A 21880-nucleotide genomic window follows, 5' to 3' on the forward strand; every position below is an offset into this window, starting at 1 on the left:
TGTGGTCTTTGATGATCTTGTTTTACACCACCACAGGCTCTTCCAACCCTTGTGTAGAACCTCCCCAACCCCCCACCCCACCTTTTACTTTCCAGCTGTTGCCTGACATATCCATGGAAGACATCTGGATTGTACCGTATATTAATAAAAGAGGACTAAGCTAACAGCCAGCTTCTGCTCATGTACGATATGTATTTTGCTAATGGTGGGACCGCATTGTTAGTGCTGTGCCACAAAGTGATATTAACCTGTGGTATGTCCTATTGGTGAATATGATGTACCCCTATGTCACAATTTCATTGTATTTTTCAGTCTACCATAAACATCATTGCTCAAACTCTACGAGAAGTACCAGTAATTTATTGAGCTGACAAACTCACCTAATTATAGTACACTTCTGGTGACCGAAAAATTTGCAATTTTTCAATGTGATGACGTTGGGCTGCCATATATATTTCTTAAAATTCCAAAAGCTCTGAAACTTTGCTTTGTCTGTCAGCTCACTTTACACCAGTTTTCTCTTTTGGCTTCATTTAGTTTCAAACATGAAAGTTTAATAGGAAACAGTTAGGCTAATATAGAATGAACAGTCCACTCCAACAGGTCCCTGTAGATGGCAGAGCTGACAAGAATTTTGTCCGAATAAAAAGTGAAGTGTTTTTACCTGACAATGATTCTGTGGGATGTACAAGTTTTTGAAGGTTTATTATATTTCACAAGCAGTAACTTTTGCAAAAATTTGCCAATAACATTGAAAGTAGATGGTAGTCTGAAACACTGGGGAGATTTCATGAGGGCATCTTTCGTTGGTGTTGAATAGCGCCCTCTACTGGCCAACTTTGAATAATGGGAGGCTCCGAGAATCAGTTGAGAGAGATAGTACTATAGCACCAGACACCTCACCTTGTATACATAAAAAAGGTGAGACCGTGAAACGGATCCATATCCTGAACTGTGGCATTAGTTTCATTTGTGAAACAAAAACTTTGGAAAACAAAAGTGCTTTCAAACTTGATGGTTTGACTATTTGGAGCAACTAAAAACTGGGTGTAGTCCAAACTTTGTGAGTTAAGTACTTTTCCAACTATACAAGATAGGATTTTGACTATGTTAAAGCATAGACCCTCGAGAAAAACTCGAGGGTCTATGGTTAAAGAATGCATGTAACTGTTGATTTTTTGAAATTCAAAACAAAAGACTACAGTTAAACAGCTTATTGGAATCACATGAGAGGAATTAACATCAGCCACAAGGAGATTTCATTTGATACACGGATGTTTTAATTTCAAATGAAAGCTGAAAATGTTCTACAAATCACCAGAGTGTAAATGAAGCTACTATCCTGTGTGAATGGAAAGTTGACATAGTAGAAAATGAGTGTGTATGACTGTATTGAAACAACAATGCCTGGAAATGCTGATAAATGCTGCATCTACTATGGTGTTATCGTTCAGCTGGTCACAGCTTCACAGCCTCAATCATGATTTCCAAGCAAAATTTCAGCCTGCATATATATACTGTACATAAACAATAAAAGTGCAAAGTCTGCTATCTATGGACATGTCATTTTAGTGGATGTCAGTTAATTTGTTTATTTTTTGAACTTTCAATTTAAGCTTGGTACAACACAGTTCAGTTTAAAGTAGAATTTCCACAATGAAATGCGTGTGGGTCCGTCATACCATGGATGACACAACCAAATGAAGGCAGAGGATTAGAAAGTATACAGCAAACCAATGGTCATGAAGAGAGTCCATTCTCTCCAGTATCAGCCTCTTGTTTGGTTCTATTTGCATTAAAATCATGTGACTCTGTATTTAAATGGACGTTTACCAATGTACATCTCAAAAGTGCACTGACAGAAAACATTTCAAATGCAAACAGCATGATCATCACCAGAAACCACTCTGGGTTACACACTACATATAGAAATACGGTCTTAACAAGCTGAGTTGAGTTGTACTTTAAATAATCTGTTGTGTATCAAAAATGTTCACACAAACTTACACAAATGATTGATGTAACAAGAGAGAATGAATACTTTTTTAATGAATAGCAAGGTGGAAAGTTCTGTCAATTGTGTCACTTTAATGATGGAATACAAAAAACCACAATGGTCTATGCATCAGAATAAATGTGGTATGTCTGTATATTTTGATATGACTAAAGTGTGAAAGAGATTGGTCTTGGATCCAGTTACAAAGACAATAAAAAGAATGCATTGGTCAATGCTGAATTCTCGCTTGTGTCTGCTGGTGACAAATGGTAGGTGAAAAATGAGTAAGATTATAACATAAACTGTTGCAACACTTGTAAAGACATCAATCTTTGGTAAACGACCAGAAAACCACCTGATACATTTGAATTCAGTTTCCTAGAACGTTGAAATGCACAGTTTAAAAATGCTGCTCCTTCAAAGTTTGATCGTACAATGACCTACGTACTCAAAGATCACAAACTTAGAACAAGACTGACGACATTGATAGGCTGTCAAAGTACATAGTATTTAATGAAAGTGATGGAATGTCTGGATTGTCAAGTACAAAAACAAAGATTTGTAAATAGTTGATGAAAACTAGCTGACAGAGAAAGCAGGATAGAAGACAAGTGCAGCATAGTTGTAACAATCTTTAAGTAGCAAAAAAAGATAATTTACAAAATATTGGCTGGGTACCTTTTTATAAATAAGGTTTGTGTTCAAGATTGATTATCTTATATGGGAAACAAATCTCTGTATAAGCTGATGTTATGTCACCATAACAACTGTTTGTTGATGTTATGCCGGTCATTTAGTTGTCACAATAACTTTAATTTGATGAAAATTTCAAATTTCATACATTTTCTAATGATCAATAAGACTGCAATAAAAACCTATGGACTCTCTCTCTCAGAAACACTGAACAAGTTTCATGTCTTTATCTGGTAGAGGGCGCTATTACAAGTATGCTTAGCTTTGCTCAGCTTTGCTATCCAAAGCATTGCAATCATGCTGTACATGTAATTCTATGAATTTAATGTTCTGAAGTTCTCATAAAACGAACACCATGTCTGACTTCTGAATGGGAGCAAAACTGGGCTTGACATGTCACAACATCATTCGGACAACAACGGACACAGACATATAGCCTTGCTACAGTAGTATCAATGATCCTTTCTCGTGGAAATACTCATTATACAGCTCAGCTTTATCAGCGGACAGTGTCATTTACTGCAAAGCTCTCTGATTTGCATGCAAAGCCCTGTCCTGTCTTATTCCTAAAGATTGTACGAAATCTACCCTCTTCAATAAGCCAACCAAATCCACACTGAGAAAATTTTAAAAATTACAGTAAATCCGTTGATGGCAATGGAGTAGGAGGAGGCAAATTCATGGCTGTTATTTTCTTTAAGATGTACAGCCTTATTTGAGAATACTGAAAATATGTTTACCTCAGCAAATGTGGAATGTTTTCAAAAACATTTGCTTGAGACATTGTAAGCTGACAAACCTAACCTATGATCAGACAAAACAATGAACAAAATGAACATTTACGCAATGACAAAATGTTTACATACAATCTCTCTATATGAAAATTTCATATATGGCTTAATAGCTTTCAACTTTTGTCTACGATATGTTCTGTCAAAGTGTTCCACCCTAAAAACCCTGTCAATAGGATTATCCAAATGTGTGGAAAAAGGGATGGGGGTTTGAAATTGTGAGGAAGATGCACTGTAAGGTAACAAAAATTGGTTTAACACATGCAAAATTTCTAGGTATTTTGGAAAATGATGCTTTAGTTGAAAGCAATTTTTGACGTTGAATCCCTCACATGACACAAAATTCATGAAGTTCTTTGAATACAGAATTTTCTAGGAGGCACATGTGCCAAGTTTCAAATGAAAAATTTAGTTTCCTTGTGACACAGATAATAATAGATATCGGATAAACAAAATATAAACACTTCATGAAAGAAAACAATTTATGTGTAAATAATAATTATTGTATAAATTCATAAAAATAAATAAAACTCAAAGGCTGTGCTGCTTTTCAATGACATCTTCTCATCAATACAATAGACAAGGACAGACCAACCTTTATAAGAGTGGTTGCCCTGACTGAAATATATTTCTGTGTTAAATTTTTGCACACTATCAATTCCGACTGTTTAATCATTGGCAAGATTTGTAGAGTTGCCCATGAATAGCAAACGCAATGGTTAAAAATAACTCTGAATGCTGTAAACCACGTCTCCTGTCATTTGAAAACTGATCTGGTATGGTTGGTTAGTGTTGAGAATTGAGTTTTCCAAGCCGAGTCCAGAGTGAAATATGAAGCTGTATGTTGTAGATGGTAGAGATTGGACATTTTATCATTAAAGGACTGAGAGTTGATGGTTAGAAGACCAACTAGGAATAGCTGCTGGTGCCCTTCAATGCTATTTTAACACTTTGTTGAAATAAGATCATTATAACTGCACTATATGTAGCATTATGCTGGGATAACGCTCCAGGCATGTATGTTACAAGCACTAATGATAGCATTGCTCTAATGTATCGATGGCATGGAACAAGGAAACGCAAACAGCATAATCAAACTGCTATGTACCAATGACGGTTAGTATATCATAAGATTTCTTTTTCATATCAAGTGATTTTGCATTATTAATATTATTAACTGCTTGTTTTTTGTTTTGTTTTCTGATAAGTTACATTTCTACTAAAAGTACTTTTAGTGAAACCTTTGGAAGAAAGGTCAAGCAGTCTTTTCAGTATGTTTCACCACTGAATCAAAGGTCTTCTCTTTGAATCAAGAAATGTATGTGTTACCTTTATTGTTAACAGTTTACTCCATGGAAGTTTTCAACAAATTTATGATTTGACTTATTAAAGGCAGAATATACCTCTGGGACGGATATCCGAACTCTCTAATTTTCACAATTCTTTTCTGATCTACCACTTGTGGGGGCTTATTTTAAAGCTCTTGGAGTAAGAGAAATGTTCGCTATCTTAGTTTTTTTTTTATCAAAAATTTCATATTTCCCCATAAGGTTAACACAGGCATCGTTGCCATTTTAAATATTGTTGGGTAATTTGTTTCTCTAGTACCAAACTTTGCACAGTGACCCCTGATTTTTATTCTTGATTTGGTGAGTGAATAGTTGAAAGTTTCATTGTGGGAAGTTTGAGCAAAAGTTTAAGTATTTCACTTTCCAAGCGCATACTACGTTAAAGAGGTCAGATATCTTCAAAGCTATAGTTACCACAGTCTGCTTCAAGAGCAATGTTTACGACATCACAATTAATTTCACTAAAAACCTGAAGCGTTTGCCTCATAACGTTCAGTTGATTGTCATGATAAAATTTTCTGATAGCTGATCTTTGTTACGTGTTTTAATCAAATCTGACAAAACAGATGATAAGCATTCCTTGATCTTATAGTTACTGATGAACTTAATGATAAATAAGAGTGTTCAGAATAGGGTCTTTACTTTTTTTAAGTAGCTTGCCTTGGTTTACAGATCAAGTGAAAAAGTCAAGCATTGGGTATTTTTCAACCCCCACCCCATCCCCCCTCTTGTTGGTCCAATCCCTTTGTTATCCATAGGACGATTGGACCTGAAGACAACCTTATAGGGGTGAAAGGGTTGATAAGTTCAGCCTCACAACAAAAGGTAATTTTTTTATGTTCCAAAACACCTGTCACTAAAAAACGACCAGTATTCCACTACTGATTAAAATTGACCAATCACATGAAACAGTTGTCAAAGTAAATGGCCAATGGCATGCCATGATGTAAGTCACATGACAGTGGCATGTGACTCTAAGCGATCATTTTAGGATTGTGACAGCAATTGTAAATCATGCTAAAAAATAAAGAGTAGAGATTGCACTTCAAAAACGTCGGTGTAGTTTGCAGCCATCTTGGTGAAGACAATTACAGCACCACACATTTGCCTTTGTTTATCTTGCTGCGTCTTTTCTTCCTTCTTTGAGTCTTTTCAACCGGATGTTGTCTGTGAAGGAAAATGCAATTAGATTCAAAATTTATGAATCAAGTGTCAAGCTGCTATTGTAGAATCGTAAAATGTAAAATGAAACCAAAAGAAATTTATTTATATTTTAGTCATTTTTTCTTGCATCATTGTGGAAAAATCACTTACAGAGAACAACAAAACACAAACTAAGAAAGAGAACATTATGAGAAGAATATCTCTTCATGAAAAGAATACAAATATAGATGATACCATTAAAAATCTTGAAGGGATAGATTTAAAATTGTACATCCTTGAAAAAGATTACTTTCAAAAGTGATTCAAATTTGATTGAGCAGGAATCTAAGGAGACTTTTGGTGTATCCTTCAACAGGGAGCACAAAACCAAAACTCGCCAGAACTTTCAAGGACAACACCGAGTGTAATTGTGCTCTGATGGCAGACAATATTGAGTGTACATATATCAGAAAACTAAACAAAAAGTTTCATATGGAAAATCTGTAGAGGGCGCTGATGCAAGCCCGCACAACAGCTGAGGCTGAACTCCTCAATCTTGTACACCTACCTTATGACTCTGACAACTTCATGGAAAGCGGCATCAATGTTCAATGGTGGATCCTTTGCACTGGTCTCAATGTAGGGAATCTTCAGGAAAAAAAACATATAGTCAACATTGTGCCATCTAACATGCAAGATTTTGGACTCTTGTGAGTCAGTCAGTCAATGAATTTCAGAAATTCCTAGCATTTGCTTCACATTGACACATATACACAGGTGATATGACAAATTTCCTTGCTTGCTTGAGGTCACTTAAGTCATTGGCAGGTCACTTAGGTCATTGGCAGGTCACTTAGGTCATTGGCAGGCCACTGGCTTACTCAAAACACTGACATGATATTTAATTTGACAACCTTAAAAGCCAGCATTAAAAATAATCAATCTTTTTGAAAAATCTTGTTGGTTCAAAGAATCCAAATAATCTAAAAAAATGTTCTTGAATTTAAATTTTTTGGGAAATATTTAGTTAAAATATTCCTTGATAAAATTATGAAATCATTCTAGTGTATTGAAATTAAAATACATTGCTCAAGGTTAATCTAACCAGAGTTTAACGCTTCCTAAAAAGAATACGACCTGTTGTTTGTAATATCTGTGATGTCTAACCATAAAAATGCTTTATGTTTAATCTTTGCTTCACTACATCTATTCAACTGGTTGAAAAGTAGAGCAAACTATAACACACAGATAATCATTATAGGTTTACTTACCTTGAGCTGATTTGCCAAGTCTCTACCTTGATCCTCAGCAATCTTCCTCTGGTGTACAAGGTCTACTTTGTTAGCCACTAGAATCATGGGATAGGACTCTCTATGAGAGGTAAATGATAAATCAATACAAAGTTAATATTGACTTCCATGAGTTATCCTACTTCGTATGGAATTTTGTAACTTCAAACATTTTCTCCAACCTGTATGTCTTAGTTTCCATCAATCTGATAATCAAGCCTTGACCTTGACTTCATGATGATAAGGGACTGATCAGTTTTTCTGGACTAGGGATTTAGTGGATAGCATTTGGGGCTCAAAAAAGCTAACGACCCCAATGCCAACCTCAACCACCATGGGGAAAAGATAAAAGAAGTTTAACCGTACAGGCTGACACTTCCTGCTTCCAATATAAAGAACTGGGCGACACTCTCTCCCCCACCCCCCCCCAAAAAAAATAGACTACTGACCCCATCCACAGATACTGCCAGTTCCTGTTATTTAGATTTTGTTTAATAAAACATCTTTACCTATTTATTCTCCATGATGAATTTACTATTTTGTGACATTAGATTAATAAAAATTTTTCACATAATCTTTTATGAAGAACTGTTTATTTTGCGATTGTGGATATACTTATGAACAGACTACTGAAAACAAATACATATAACAATATGAAATAGTTACTTCTGACATATGTTAGGAATTTTAAGTCATGTAAACAACATTAATATTCATTTCAATTTGTTACTTTGTACAGTGAACATACTTTATGGTAGAAATGCCACAACATGGAGGGCTATCTATACTTACCTGTCCTTAACTCGTAGTATCTGTGTATGGAATGACCTGACATTATCATAGCTGGCTTTGTCTGTCACCGAGTACACAATGAGAAATCCATCACCAGTTCTCATGTATTGCTCACGCATTGCACTGAATTCCTCTTGACCAGCTGTGTCCAACACTGGAATGAATGAAGATGATGGAAATATGCTCATTTTTGTCATTGTTCAGCATTTTATGGGCTTTGATTAAAAACACACACAATATAATGTTGGCTGTTTTACTTTATTGCAAACCACACTATCAGTATAAAATAGCAATCAAATTTCAAATATTTTTTTATTCTGAAGTACAACTAAACTTTCATACAGAAAAAATAAACAGTAGAAAATGAAAGGAGAATTTTAAGATTGCTTCAACACACTAAAGTTGACAAAGTTAGGGAGTCAAATTCAACTATACAGGTGAAACTATGTTCTACAAATGTCACACTCATTATCACAGCTTGGGACATCTTAATCACAGCATGTTCAGTGAACAGGATACATCTATCCCAGGCATCTATTCTGACTGGTACTTTACTTGAGTATCATGACCCCGCACAGACATTTTGCAAGTACTACCCAAATTAGAACCGTTAATTGGACCATGTAATTACAGCCGCCCGGCAACATGCCCATTTTGATGGCATAATAGTGCTGAGCCGCAGGGGCAAATTGCACAAAAGGTTAAAACGACCGTAAAGACCTTTTTGGAATTGCTTCTGAGCAGGTTAATGACCTTATTTGCATGGAAATTACATATCAGAAGAGGAGGAAATTTATAATCCCCAGACTTGACATTTCAAAAACTTCAGAGTGCATTGATCAGCGACAAAAGGGCCTTTTTTCCCAATTTCCGTGCAAGTCTGCCTGCCCACATAGGTTTCCGACTTCTTTCAGGTAAGGTTTACACAGATGTAACAGAACAAATATCTCAGCTCCGGCTGCTTTTTATCACTGTGACTGCAGCGTTAATTGCTTTCTGATGAAATCATTTTGCAGTATTATTACAGGAATACTTTATTGGTGATCGAGGGGGGTTGGATTTCAATAATCCATGCAAACAAAGGCTATGATAAAAATCAATCACAGTACAGATATGACGTACAAGATATTCATTGTGAAGGGAAATCGATCATGTTTCTCTAATTTCATGAATCAACACCGAGTCCCCTGCAAATCTGTAGAACAACTAGGTCGTAGAGAGTTAAATGACCGTGGTGAAATCAGCTGATGCTGTTTTTATCGAAACAGAATATAGATCTTCTCATCTGAACACATATAAGCTGTGTCTCATATTCTCCTGTAATACAATAGTATCTAATTTCTAGATGATATCTCAGTGTAGGTGTGGGTGAAGAAAGGTGTTTGTTTCACTGTAGATATGGAGTACACAATTATAATGATTTATTGTCTAGCTACCGGAACATATGTTCAGGAATAAATCAATTTGGGCGCTCAAACCGCATGCAATTCTACCTTGAGAACAATAGCAACATCACATTTGTTGCATTTTGGTTCAATTGCTGTAGAGGAAAGAGTGTCATGTAGCAGTGAGGAAATAAATGAATTTTTAACTCCAGCTAATGTTCCATGCCTCTATATTTAAGCCACTGAGAGCAATGTTATTCAGACGTCAACCTCCCTTGTTTGTCCTTCACAAAGTCTTTCTCAGTTCCATTTTTCCAATTGAAGCACAAAATAAAACTTGAGATGAATTAACTAAGCTCGATTTAAACTAAATTATCCCGATGACTTTGTTGCATTCTGGTTGACATCACGACGGGAATTACCCTCCCCATAATACACACATGCACATGAACTAATGTCCAAATTCACCAAATGCACATATATTTCGATAAATACAACTTTGGCAGGTATACCTTATTATTAAATTTTTGTATGATCCATTCCTGATTCAAAATTCTCTTTGATACACTCTATCTCCTGATTACCAGGTATACCAATATTGGATTTTTAATATAGACCATTTTTAATTGCTTTTCCAGAGGAATTTTTGCTTTAAGTCTACCCTGATCAAAATCCATGAACAAATCAGTGTAAAACATCATGGCAAAAATCAAACAGCGAACCAACAAATTTCTTAGTCTTGTATATTACGGTAATTGCCTTGGTACTTTGGCAGTTTCCCTAGCGGACCACTACTAAACCTTGACCAGTATTGGGATCTGGGTCGTATCAACCTCCTTCCCCCAAAGAAATAACGCATTATCAGAAACCACACAATAACATAGTGTTAAATGATGGCAGTGTTTATAGACGTTTTAATTTGGAAGGATTTTCTAAGTAGCAATAACACTTCCCCTTTCCACCTCAAGATATTTATTTTATTCTAAATGACTGTCAGAAAGCCTATGAGGGGTATAAAGGGGAGATCTAATTACCTACAGGTGCCATGTCTCAACTCTTTACAAGTCCCTCACCCGCGCAGCTGACGTATAAATTTTCATCTCTCAACACAGAAGTTGTAAGGCGACACTTTCCTTCCAATAATTAATGAGGGGAAATGAGCATTGGACGTCACATTTGGAGACTGCTTACACTTTATTTATGAGGCGTATTTGTACAGGAGCCATATGTTCTAAATCAAGGGTTTGCTTCCTGAATTCAAGAGTTTGATGAAGTCTTTGCCACTGATAATCTCCAGTCCACAATACCCTTACGTGAAAATTACAGACAAATATTACCACCTGTCGTAAATTAATATCAACCGCAAATTGAAATGTCATCTGTCCTCCTTATCAAGTTTGCTTCTATTCAAGACTAATTCCTCCAATTGTCTTCAAAAAAAATTTTTGTCTGTCTGTATCTCCACTTGCACACTCAAATTTTTGAACACTAATTTGAAAAATAATTCACTCATCTTCCATGAAAATAAAATAAAATCATGCAGCATTAACAAAACCCTTCTCAAGCGAGGTGTTTTTCTTTTTCGTGCCGGTACAATTTGCCAAGTTAGAAATGATTGGAGTCTATACTATATGTCAAATCTTTACGACTAAAGTACATATCAAACCTAGGGCAATCTACTTCCTATGCACTTACACTGAGTAAAATGCAAATGAAACTTTGTTTTGCCGAAATCTGGACTGCTAATGGTCGACAATAAATAACGATAATGATCCCAGCAGTGCAGGACTTGGGCCATTCTTGCTCGCCATTAAAATTGCTGGCGCTAACAAAAAGGTGTATAAAACGTTGGAAAGTATCGCCCTGGGGGAATCATGATTAACAGCACCAATATAACGGACTCGTACACAGGATGCGGGAAGAGGGACAGCAACACAGAAGGAAAGGGCAGTAACAGAGAAGGAAAGCTGAAGTGTTAGTAAAATGCAGAATTTTTTTTCAATTGAGTTGTAGACCGAGTCTGTGTGAAAATTTACTTTTTGGTGACTGGAATTGTGGCTTGATATACTATATTTTGCATTGACTATTACTAACAGTGCTAAGCAGTGTCACTTTGCAGTAATATACCAGGTATAAACCAAATAATATCAAATATCTTTCCATGATCATTATACAGCGGAGAACAATGTCACCTTGTAGCGGTATGACGTCACTTTTACAGACGTCACACTTGCCTGAAATACAATGTCAGAGAAGCCGAGACATGCATGGTAGGTCTGTTTGGATGTCACAGTCAGGTCATGCGTGTAATCTCCAGACAGTTGCATACATCCACTTGACAAGCTAAAAGCCATTACCTCTTGCATCTCCTCACCCTAATTTACTGTTCATTACGGATCAATGGAGAAAAGTTGTTTGAAGTGATGGAATTGACCTATGATGACGATGAGAAATCAAAAGTTGACTTTTTTGCCACAAAACATTACATTACTAACAAACACTAACATTACTAGAGACTACATAGTCATTCCTTTTCTCAGTGATATGTCTGTATTCTACTAAAGTAGCTTTTGTAATTATTGAGGTAGTAGCGCCTCGAAAGTGAAAGACTTAAACTTTTGCTCAATCTTTCCTCAATTAAACTTTCAACTATTCTCTTACTCAATTGAAAATAAAGGTGAGGGTCACCGCACAAAGTTTGGAACTAGATAAACAAACAACCTAACATTTACCTATATTTAAAATTCAAAATGGCTGCCATTAACTCTGTGGGGGAAAACTAAAATTTTAGAATTTTGAAAAACTAAAACGGTGAAATTTTTTCTTAGTCTAAAAGCTTAACCCCGAACAAGTGGTAGACCAGAATGGTATTGAAAAGAAATTGAGAGTCTGAATATCTGTCCCTCAGGCACATTCTACCTTAAAGTAGAACACACCTCAAGGACAGACATTCTCAAACTTTTACAATTCTCTTCTGATATACCACTTGTTGGGGTTCATTTTAAAGCTCTTGGTGTAAGAAACATTTTCACTGGCTTAGTTTTTCGAAATTTGAAAGTTCATCTTTTTCTCCATAGAGTTACCACAGGGATGGCGGCCATTTTGAATTTCAAATATCGGTAAATCTTGGATTATTTGTTTCTGTAGTACCAAAATTTGCACGGTGACCCCTGATTTTTATTCCTGATTTTGAAAGACAATGGTTGAAAGATTTCTCACGGAAAGTTTGAGCAAAAGTTTAAGTCTTTCACTTTCGAGGTTCATACTACCTTAAGACAACTAATACAATGATTTATCATCACATGATTGCTGCCATTGTTGCTTAGCAGTTGGAGAAAAACGTCTTAGCAAATAATTTCTAGGGCAAATTGGGTCAAAAACAACTGCAATTCTTTAAGTTTATGTTGTGAGTGTCAGCTTAGTGACTGTTTACTACCATATGTAAAAAGATGATACAGTACTGAGCAAGCTCACCCAAGGCTTTGGATGAATGTCAAAGGTCTGCAATATACAGTACAAACATAAGAAACAGCTGTACAGTACAGCTGTACAGTCATGGAAATTTAACCACCATCAGGAGAAAAAAATTCAAAAAAACCACAAATTTCAGAATAGCTCATAACAGCTGAAGCACAAGCCTCGATCCCTTTAATGTACTGTAATTTATACTGCAACAACACTCCATAAATGATGTTACTTTTTAAAAAAAATAATTCACCATTAATCTTCCAGAGTTGAATGAGACCAACCACTGTGTCTTTCATGGGCAGGCCTCTGAGAATAATTTCTGCCGCAGCAGTTCATACAGGGACAACCCAAATACCTTCATTAAGACATGGTTGCCGCCAGCAAGACATATTCATTCTAATGAACTTCTAACCTGCAACAGGCCGATGTAATACCTTCTCATTTTTAACTCCTATTCTACTTCATTCGCACTGTAATTTACTCTCGCTCTATTCCCTCTGAAAGATTATTTACTGACTGTATTTTCTTTAATACCCAGCAAAATAATCATGCGCAGTAAGTAGCCCCGCCCCCTGCCCCCCAAAAAGTTCACATATTATTTCTGCCTTCATACAATATAGTATAAATATACACCACTGAAGAGCCTTACATAATTTTGGTCTGAACAGAAACCCCAACAACTGATATTCATGTACCCAGATATTTTCAAGATTCTACTCTTGGTCACAACGTTTAACAATTCAACAAAATACAGTAAAATATTTGCACGCAATCCTGCGAACTCTATGGTAATTGGTGGATAGTTGCATCAGCTCTAACAGACGCATTCTCAAACTTTGTTGGGTAATGCCAAAATGTAGCTTGGATCTTTGCATTAATTCATTTATTCACTAATTCTCTTGTTTTTCCCTATTTTACTTTTTTGTTTGATACATCTGTTTTATTTAATTTTTCAATTCATTATTCATTTATTCATTCCCTATTCATTTGTGTAATTAATTTTTATTCTTAAATTTGTATTTATTTATTACTTGATCTATTTTATTAGTTATTCATTTATTAAAACACTCAGCATTTACTTAGATTTATATTTTCATTAAACATTATTATTTACTTAATGTATTTATTGATGCGTATATATCTATTTATTTTTTTATTTATTGATTAATAAACAGATACATCTAGAGATGCAGACACTGCTTTATGATTACACACTAACTAACATTGACATATTCAGAGTTACAAACTGGAGACTCAGATCAGATACTGATTGTGACCATCTCTGCACTTACAGCGCAGAAGTGCCGTGACTGTTACGCAAAAAACAGGTGTTTACAGTCAAACAGCTGGGGGATGCTTCATCCTCTATTGTCTAGATTGTGAACAGATATTTCAAATTTGGCATGAATAAGACATACACGCGCGGTTCATAGCCCTTACAGACAGAAAAAAAACCCAGAAAAGTCAACTGTTTGCTAGAGTGGATTGGCTTTTGGGTATGGAAATAATGAAAAGGTATATCCTAAAGTCAACAATGTGTTTGCAGTTAATTCTGATGCGATAAAAGATGGATAACAATGCCCTGAGAGTAGATGTTCAGGTGGTAAAAGATAGGAGACGATTATTCTAAATTAAATGTTTTGCCAAGGATGAGGATAAACCAAAGGAGCCTTGGGCTACTACATAGATTATCCTTGTATGATTGTATTCTTGTTTTCCATAGCTTCTTTTGTACTTTTTCAATTACCTACCTTTGACACTGCATAAATATATATATATATATATATATATATATATATATATATATATATATATATATATATATATATATATATATATATATATATATATATATATATATATATATATATATATGTATATATCCAGCTTTGCTCAACTCTACAAAACAAATTTATAGTGGGAATGTAAACTGGTTTATCTTTGTATACAGGGTAAACATATTTATATATTTTTCCATAAATTATTTTTCAGTTCTTGCAAGAAATATTACCTATGGTTATCAATTTATTTACATTCATAGCACTTCTTTGTGTGAATGTGACACATCTGATGTAATGTTGTTCTTGTTGTTTCATTGAAACCATTGAGAGGACAGATCAAAAAGAGAAGTAAAATTCCAGTGTGTCTAAATTTTGTCCATCGCCAGTCTCATGATAATTTTGTTTCCTGCCTTAGAAAATATACTGTTACCATCCATAGTGGTTTTGTCTAAAAGGTCATTTTGGGTCGCAGGGCAAATTAATTTCCACTCTCCTAGGTTCTATTTGAATTACGATGTGATCTCTCAGGGTTGTGCAATTTTACACAGGCATCATATATCAAGTTCCAAAAGGCCAACAGTCTTTCATATTGGAAAGTCTGGGTTATTACGGAAACAGTCAAGCAGTTTGTTATCAAATTCTCTCCTCATATCTTGGTTAACCTGTACGAAACATGTAAAGGTTTAAAACTAGCTCGTATGTCAGTTTCTGGAATAAATTTGTGCCAAGATTTTCTCAGATCTAGGGCCAGCTGGCAACACCCCACGTTTGATATCAAGGAATGAGGTGGTTCCACCATTTAGAAGATATGAAAACATTCACATGACCTGCCACAATGTAGAAAACATACAGGAAACATCTATATACACATATATCACATAAAAAGACAAACAGTTATGGATGGCATTCATGCATGCCCATCATAGTTTCATTTCCACTAGGACATCGCTACTTAGGATATTGAAGCATAACATGAATCTGTTCTGCTTGATCAGAATTACAAAGTCAACACTGACACAAGATTAAAAAGTTTCGTGAAATAAGTTTTCAGTAGCATTGGTTGGAACCAATTTTATCCTTTAGAAATCTGAATTCAGGAAACAGTATGACCTATAACAACAGCAGCTTGAGAGTGATTTTATCGGTTTTGGTGGCTAGATCAGGAAATGTGACTCAAGACAGAGTAGAGGAAATGCCTTGATGGTGTCTGCAGAATTAATTGAATCCAAGAATTTGGTTATCATTGCCTGATTTTATCTTACCTGATAACACCTATACCGCTATGTTGATGAGACACTTAAGAGCTGTCACAAGTTTTGATCTCAGTGCCACCAGCGATGAATAGATGAAGCTATGTGATATTAGAAAGTATTGAGAACACCATACCAACTGCAGATGTAGCATGAAATCACAAAATCCTTTTACTTTCTTAATAAGGGATGAACCATTTGACTTCCGGGAGGGGAGAGCTGGAGAATTTTTGAAAAAAATTGCCTGATATATGCCAGTAAGAGAAAGAAATGTCTGTGTACCGTAAGACAGTGGAAAAAATGTTAAAGGCTGTAAAAAGTGTTTCAAAGTAAACTTTTGGGGGAAATGCTGGGTGGGTGAAACAATCTCTTGCCGTACCCATTTCCTCCAAGCTCAACAACCCCCGCTGAAGAAATTATATGGTCCATCACTAATCACTGCAACCAGTTAACGCAGTTTCCAAGAGAACTTTAGTGTGTTGGAAATAACATCAAGTCATCATATTCACTGAATATTTAGCTGCAGTAGATCAGAAACAAACACTAAGTGATGTTAACTCAATAACTTTGTCCTTAAACTTTCCAAATCCTGTTTTAATATCTTCAGAGTATCTTTCAGAGCTTGAAAGTGAAATTTTAAAACTACTTTGTTTGCAAAAATTAAGATTCCAAATTCTTTGGCTGATTTGTTTCAGAAAACAGAGTTAGGTCAATACTTGGTTTAAAAAGTGTGAAGTAAGAGTTATACTAGTCATCAATGGTAAATACTGCATCCTTCATTTGCTGTGAATTGTATTTTCCAATACTTTTTTTTGTTTGTAAAATACAAATCTACTTTTGGAATCATCCTTAAATGCCTGGTTTTAACTTGTCAACACAGCCTGTAACTGTCAAATGTTGGCGATTGCAGAATTATCATTGGTCCTTTGTAAAGTATATTTGTCAATGATGACTGGCATATTGTACAGAATGCATTATGTTTTAAAGCTCAAATTCTAAGGTTAGTAATGATTACTCTATATTTCGAAATACTTTGAGTAGAATCAGAAAACAATATATTTGCTCTGTACAACAAAATAATAAATGCATTATCAAAAGTTACAGCTGTCCCAGTACCTCTGGAAAAGGACGATTATTTTCAGGGAGCAATGCTCTACATCAGTGTGTGTATATACACTGCCCTGGCAGATATCAATTCCATCTCCAGTCATTAGAAGTTTACATACACAGTGCATTTAGAAAAGCTGAGATTTATGAGAAGTATCACATGTACAGGTTTTGCCGTCTTCATAATCCTGGCCAATAATTTATTCAGCACTTCAGCGCAGTTTGCAGCATGATGTGAGTTTTAATGGCAAAGATATTAATAAAGTCAGCCTAGTATTATTTACGGTCATAGTCAAACCTGGACGCGCATTTACCTGTGACTAAAGATGAACAGGTATCCCGTGGGCGTTTTCTTTATGACTGCGAGGGATCGGAGCAAGCCCTGTCGGAGGTGCTTCTGTTCTTGTTTCCTATTTATTATTGATGCTCGGCAGCCCGTAAAAGAAGAAGGAAAAACGAAACTAATCAAGCCTTTTCCTGGGGTCGGGAATGAAGGATGAGGACACTGTGCATGAACTATGATCACTTGCTTTCAGTAGACCAGTGTTTTCTCTGCATGTTCATTGAATTAGGGGCATTTTCTGCCCCATTCAATAAAATTAGGGGGTAGACTTGACATTTTAGGGGGCAGTCACCTTTGATGCTGATTTTGCCTTCCTATGAAGCGCTTCCTCGATATCATTACGATCGTCACCCAGTTCAGTTGTGTCGTCTTTGTCGTATGCAGCACATATGCATAAACATCGACATAATGACGTTTGTCAGCTTTTGATGTGCTCGGTCGCTCTCTATCTTCTGTCTAATTGTCACAGTTTCCCCGACTAAGGATTCGACAATATGTTCCCTCGGGCACGATTCGGTCCGAATTTGGGGGCTTAAATCAATGAAAATATGCACCGATCCCCATGCGCCCATCAAACGATGGTGTTGCATTGTTATACACGTGCCTATACAATGCTAAAGCTCGAATTTTCCCAACTTCCATCATTGATACACACAGTTCGTTTTACTATGCCCTTTGGTCACCCTCATATGTCAGTATATGTGGACGTCTTTGCTTGCTGTGTTGTGCGCGCGATTACCGCGCAGTCAGTGACTTTTTTAGGGTACACAATGACTCGAAATGCGCAATTTGCGCAATTGCGCAGTCGAGAGAAAACCCTGAGTAGACATATACATATATGTATGTTGTTCTCGCTTCCGTTTCTTTCAAGTTGTTTGGTAACCATTGTGAAATGAGAGTGATTTATCTCACTGCTGATAATCAATGTGTACATGTATCTTACCCCCCCCCCCCCCATCCCCTACCATCCTTCTTGAGGGCTAACCAGTAATATTCCATATCTTTGTCATTTTTTTGTCTTCTTGAAATGAAATATAGAAAATTTGTCCTAATTTTGAACATGCAAGTATTTATAATGAGACCATTCCCTTCTTGCATGTATTTATTGTTACAATGTTGATCATACGGTACACCATTTCAAGTTAATTAATATCACTGATAGAAAATCGTTATGAAGTTATTTGCATAAATGCACACACTTATTTAACAAGTTGACCATAGATGATTACTTAAACTTGCACATGCACTAAAACTCAATTTGTGTCAAGTTCGTGCTCTAGATTTACTAGCGAGTCAAAGGAACAAAATTTCCCTTTCTTCAAGGGCTAGAAACAACATTGAATTCACCCCTTCAAAGGTAATCTCCGTGCACTAAGATGGGCACTGAAAGTGTCCTTGATGGACAGATGTCTGGCATCATAATGTGCACAGCTGCAAGTAGAATAGTTCTTTTACCGGTTCCATGATGCAGTGCGTGCCAGGGTATACAAAGCATACGTTACGCATAGAACTTTTTAGCGGTAGGGTACACGCAGGGTTTGTTACTCATAGAACTCTATGGCAGATTACACCCTGACCTAAATTTTCGTGGCTGATAGTTAGATTATACACGGAGCATTATTTGGTATTGCAAATTTGTGTCATTCTTCTATAACAATCCGTTGTACAAAACAAATAGGCATGTTTTCACTGATTTGAGCTTATATACGGTGTTTGATAAAGTCACTGCAATGCATTGTGGAATAACCGGGAAAAGGTCTATTGACAAGGAAGCAGTGTGGTGGAGTGGGAAGAATGGGAGGAAGTGCTCATTTTGTTTTTAAAAGTTAGCTGATAAGGAAAGTTGGCAAAGTATAGATGGTTGTTTTTGCTGGCATCACCAGCACTTCCTATAGCTGCACCCGATGGACTAGATTAAACTATACCTCTTCACTTTGTCTTTTGCTAACCCATGAGTTGATAAGATCATAGTAATTATTTGATTTCTCATTATATGATTTTTTTGCACTCTCTGAGCTCATCACTGTGTTGAAGGCTATCAAAACAGACATGACATCGACAAAAGATAGACATTAACGTTGAAATGAAAAGAACTGTGAATCACGAAGTGATTGGCTGTTGAAAGTCACAGTAAACTTCTATCAGGGAAATTACTGCAGCAGTAACATCAGGTCGTCAACCTACAAAAATACACACTACTAGAAAAACAGTGGCTAACCGACAGCAGTGATGATTGCTAGTCGTTACACTGAGGCATTATTTACACAAAAGGCTGCGAGGTCACACAGTACGTGCCTAGAAGACTAGGAAATCAGATTTTAACACGTTTCCATGACAACACTTGCATGCAAGGATTTTACAATACATGAAGCATCAGAAATATAATTCGTTCTGACTCGACTTTTGTAGTGTTCCATATTTTTTCTGGCATATTTGTCAATTCACAGAGAACAGAACACTAGACAGCATGTGGATACAAGATTAAGTTTTAACAAGTTGTTCCTTTTGATACATGAAATCTGATTGGCTGGGGAGTATAACAACTGCAAAATACATCCAATGAAATATACTGACTGAAATGAGTAACCTGATTGGTCAATCCACTATTTAAATCAAAATGCTTTGTTCATGGGTAACCTGATTGGTCAATCCACTATTTAAATCAAAATGCTTTGTTCATGGGATCAAACCAATCTGACAAGTAAAATTAAGGCCTCTTGAGGCATTTTTAAGCCATCTGTCAAGCCACAATCATACTTTCCTTGATATTTTCCCCGGAATGATTTTCCTCCGATAAAATCTACAACACAGGAGTCACTTGAGAAGATATGCCATGATAAGACCACTGTCTGAAATTACCTATCAAGTATCACCATCCATCAACCATGATGAATTCCATCTGAAGTCATCTTTTCTGAATGCAATCGAAGCAACTGAAACAAGAACCGTGCACACTCACTCACTCATCAGTGAAATATGCTATAGCTGTAAAAAGCAAAAAAAAAAATATTTATGGCACCTTGAAACCGTATTGAACGGTTGAGTGATTATGGCTCCACTTCTCAATTTTCTCATGAAAAATGGAAAGTTGATGCTGATTTCCATTACAAGCTAGACGCTGTTACAACAAAAGCCCTTTTGACATATATATGACTTGGGGAGGCAACGTTAAGTGAAATCCAAGCCATGAATTTCAGATTCAATGAAGCTGTCGTTTTAATGTGAGCTGTTTTTTGAAAAATTGCTGGCTGTTTTCTGTTAACCTACATGCAATTTCAGGTAGTATGCTATAAATTTCATGAGTATAACAAATCTTTATGAGGATGTTTGTCGATTGTATTCACACTGGTCGTTCATCCAAAATATCTTTATATCATAACAGGGTGAACATACCGGTATTCTTTCAAATCATTTTTAGTCCCCACGGACACCGTCCGGGGGGACTTATAGGTTTGGTCATGTCCGTGCGTGCGTGCGTGCGTGCGTGCGTGCATGCGTGCGTCCGTCCGTCCGTTCACGCAGATATCTCTGAGATGCCTGGAGCGATTTCATTCAAACTTGATACAAGGATTACTTCATATGGCATACAGATGCACGTCAATTTGTTTTGTGATACGATCCAATATGGCCGCCAGGCGGCCATTTTATTACGATTTTTTCATGTACAGAGCCATAACTCAGGCATGTTCCAACCGATTTTATTCAAAGTTGGTACAAGGACATTGACCAATGTCATACAGATGCACGTCAATTTGTTTTGTGATACGATCCAATATGGCCGCCAGGCGGCCATTTTATTACGATTTTTTCATGTACAGAGCCATTACTCAGGCATGTTTCGACCGATTTTATTCAGAGTTGGTACAAGGACATTGACCAATGTCATACAGATGCACGTCAATTTGTTTTGTGATACGATCCAATATGGCCGCCAGGCGGCCATTTTATTACGATTTTTTCATGTACAGAGCCATTACTCAGGCATGTTTTGACCGATTTTATTCAGAGTTGGTACAAGGACATTGACCAATGTCATAGATATGCATGTCAATTTGTTTTGTGATACAATCCATATGGCCGCCAGGCGGCCATTTTATTACGATTTTTTCATGTAAAGAGCCATAACTCAGGCATATCTCAACCGATTTTATTCAAAGTTGGTACAAGCTTATTGACAAATGTCATAGCTGTGCACGGCAATTTGTTTTGTGATACAATCCAAAATGGCCGCTGTGCGGCCATTTTATTACGATTTTTCATGTACAGAGCCATAACTCAGGCATATCTCAACCGATTTTATTCAAAGTTGGTACAAGGACATTGACCTATGTCATACATATGCACGTCAATCTGTTTTGTGATACGATCCAATATGGCCGCCAGGCGGCCACTTTTTACGATGTTTTCATGTACAGAGCCATTTCTCAGGCATATCCGCATGTTTTGACCATTTTATTCAAAGTTGGTACAAGGACATCGACCAATGTCATAGC

General features: G+C 36.3%; 1 protein-coding gene across 1 annotated transcript in view; it reads right to left on the reverse strand.

Moving 5' to 3' along the window:
* Positions 1 to 1257: 1257 nt before the first annotated feature.
* Positions 1258 to 21880, reverse strand: part of LOC139140380 (ras-related protein M-Ras-like) — a 51559-nt gene continuing 30936 nt past the window's right edge. Inside the window, exons 2-5 of the mRNA XM_070709588.1 lie at positions 8054 to 8207; positions 7244 to 7343; positions 6541 to 6620; positions 1258 to 5996 (exon numbers count right to left, since the gene is read on the reverse strand). Coding sequence (XP_070565689.1) covers positions 5918 to 5996; positions 6541 to 6620; positions 7244 to 7343; positions 8054 to 8207 — 413 coding nt within the window. The 3' untranslated portion in view covers positions 1258 to 5917. The remainder of the gene's footprint in view (positions 5997 to 6540; positions 6621 to 7243; positions 7344 to 8053; positions 8208 to 21880) is intronic.

The sequence above is a fragment of the Ptychodera flava genome, chromosome 9, assembly GCF_041260155.1.
Source record: "Ptychodera flava strain L36383 chromosome 9, AS_Pfla_20210202, whole genome shotgun sequence".
Taxonomy (NCBI): Eukaryota; Metazoa; Hemichordata; class Enteropneusta; family Ptychoderidae; genus Ptychodera; species Ptychodera flava.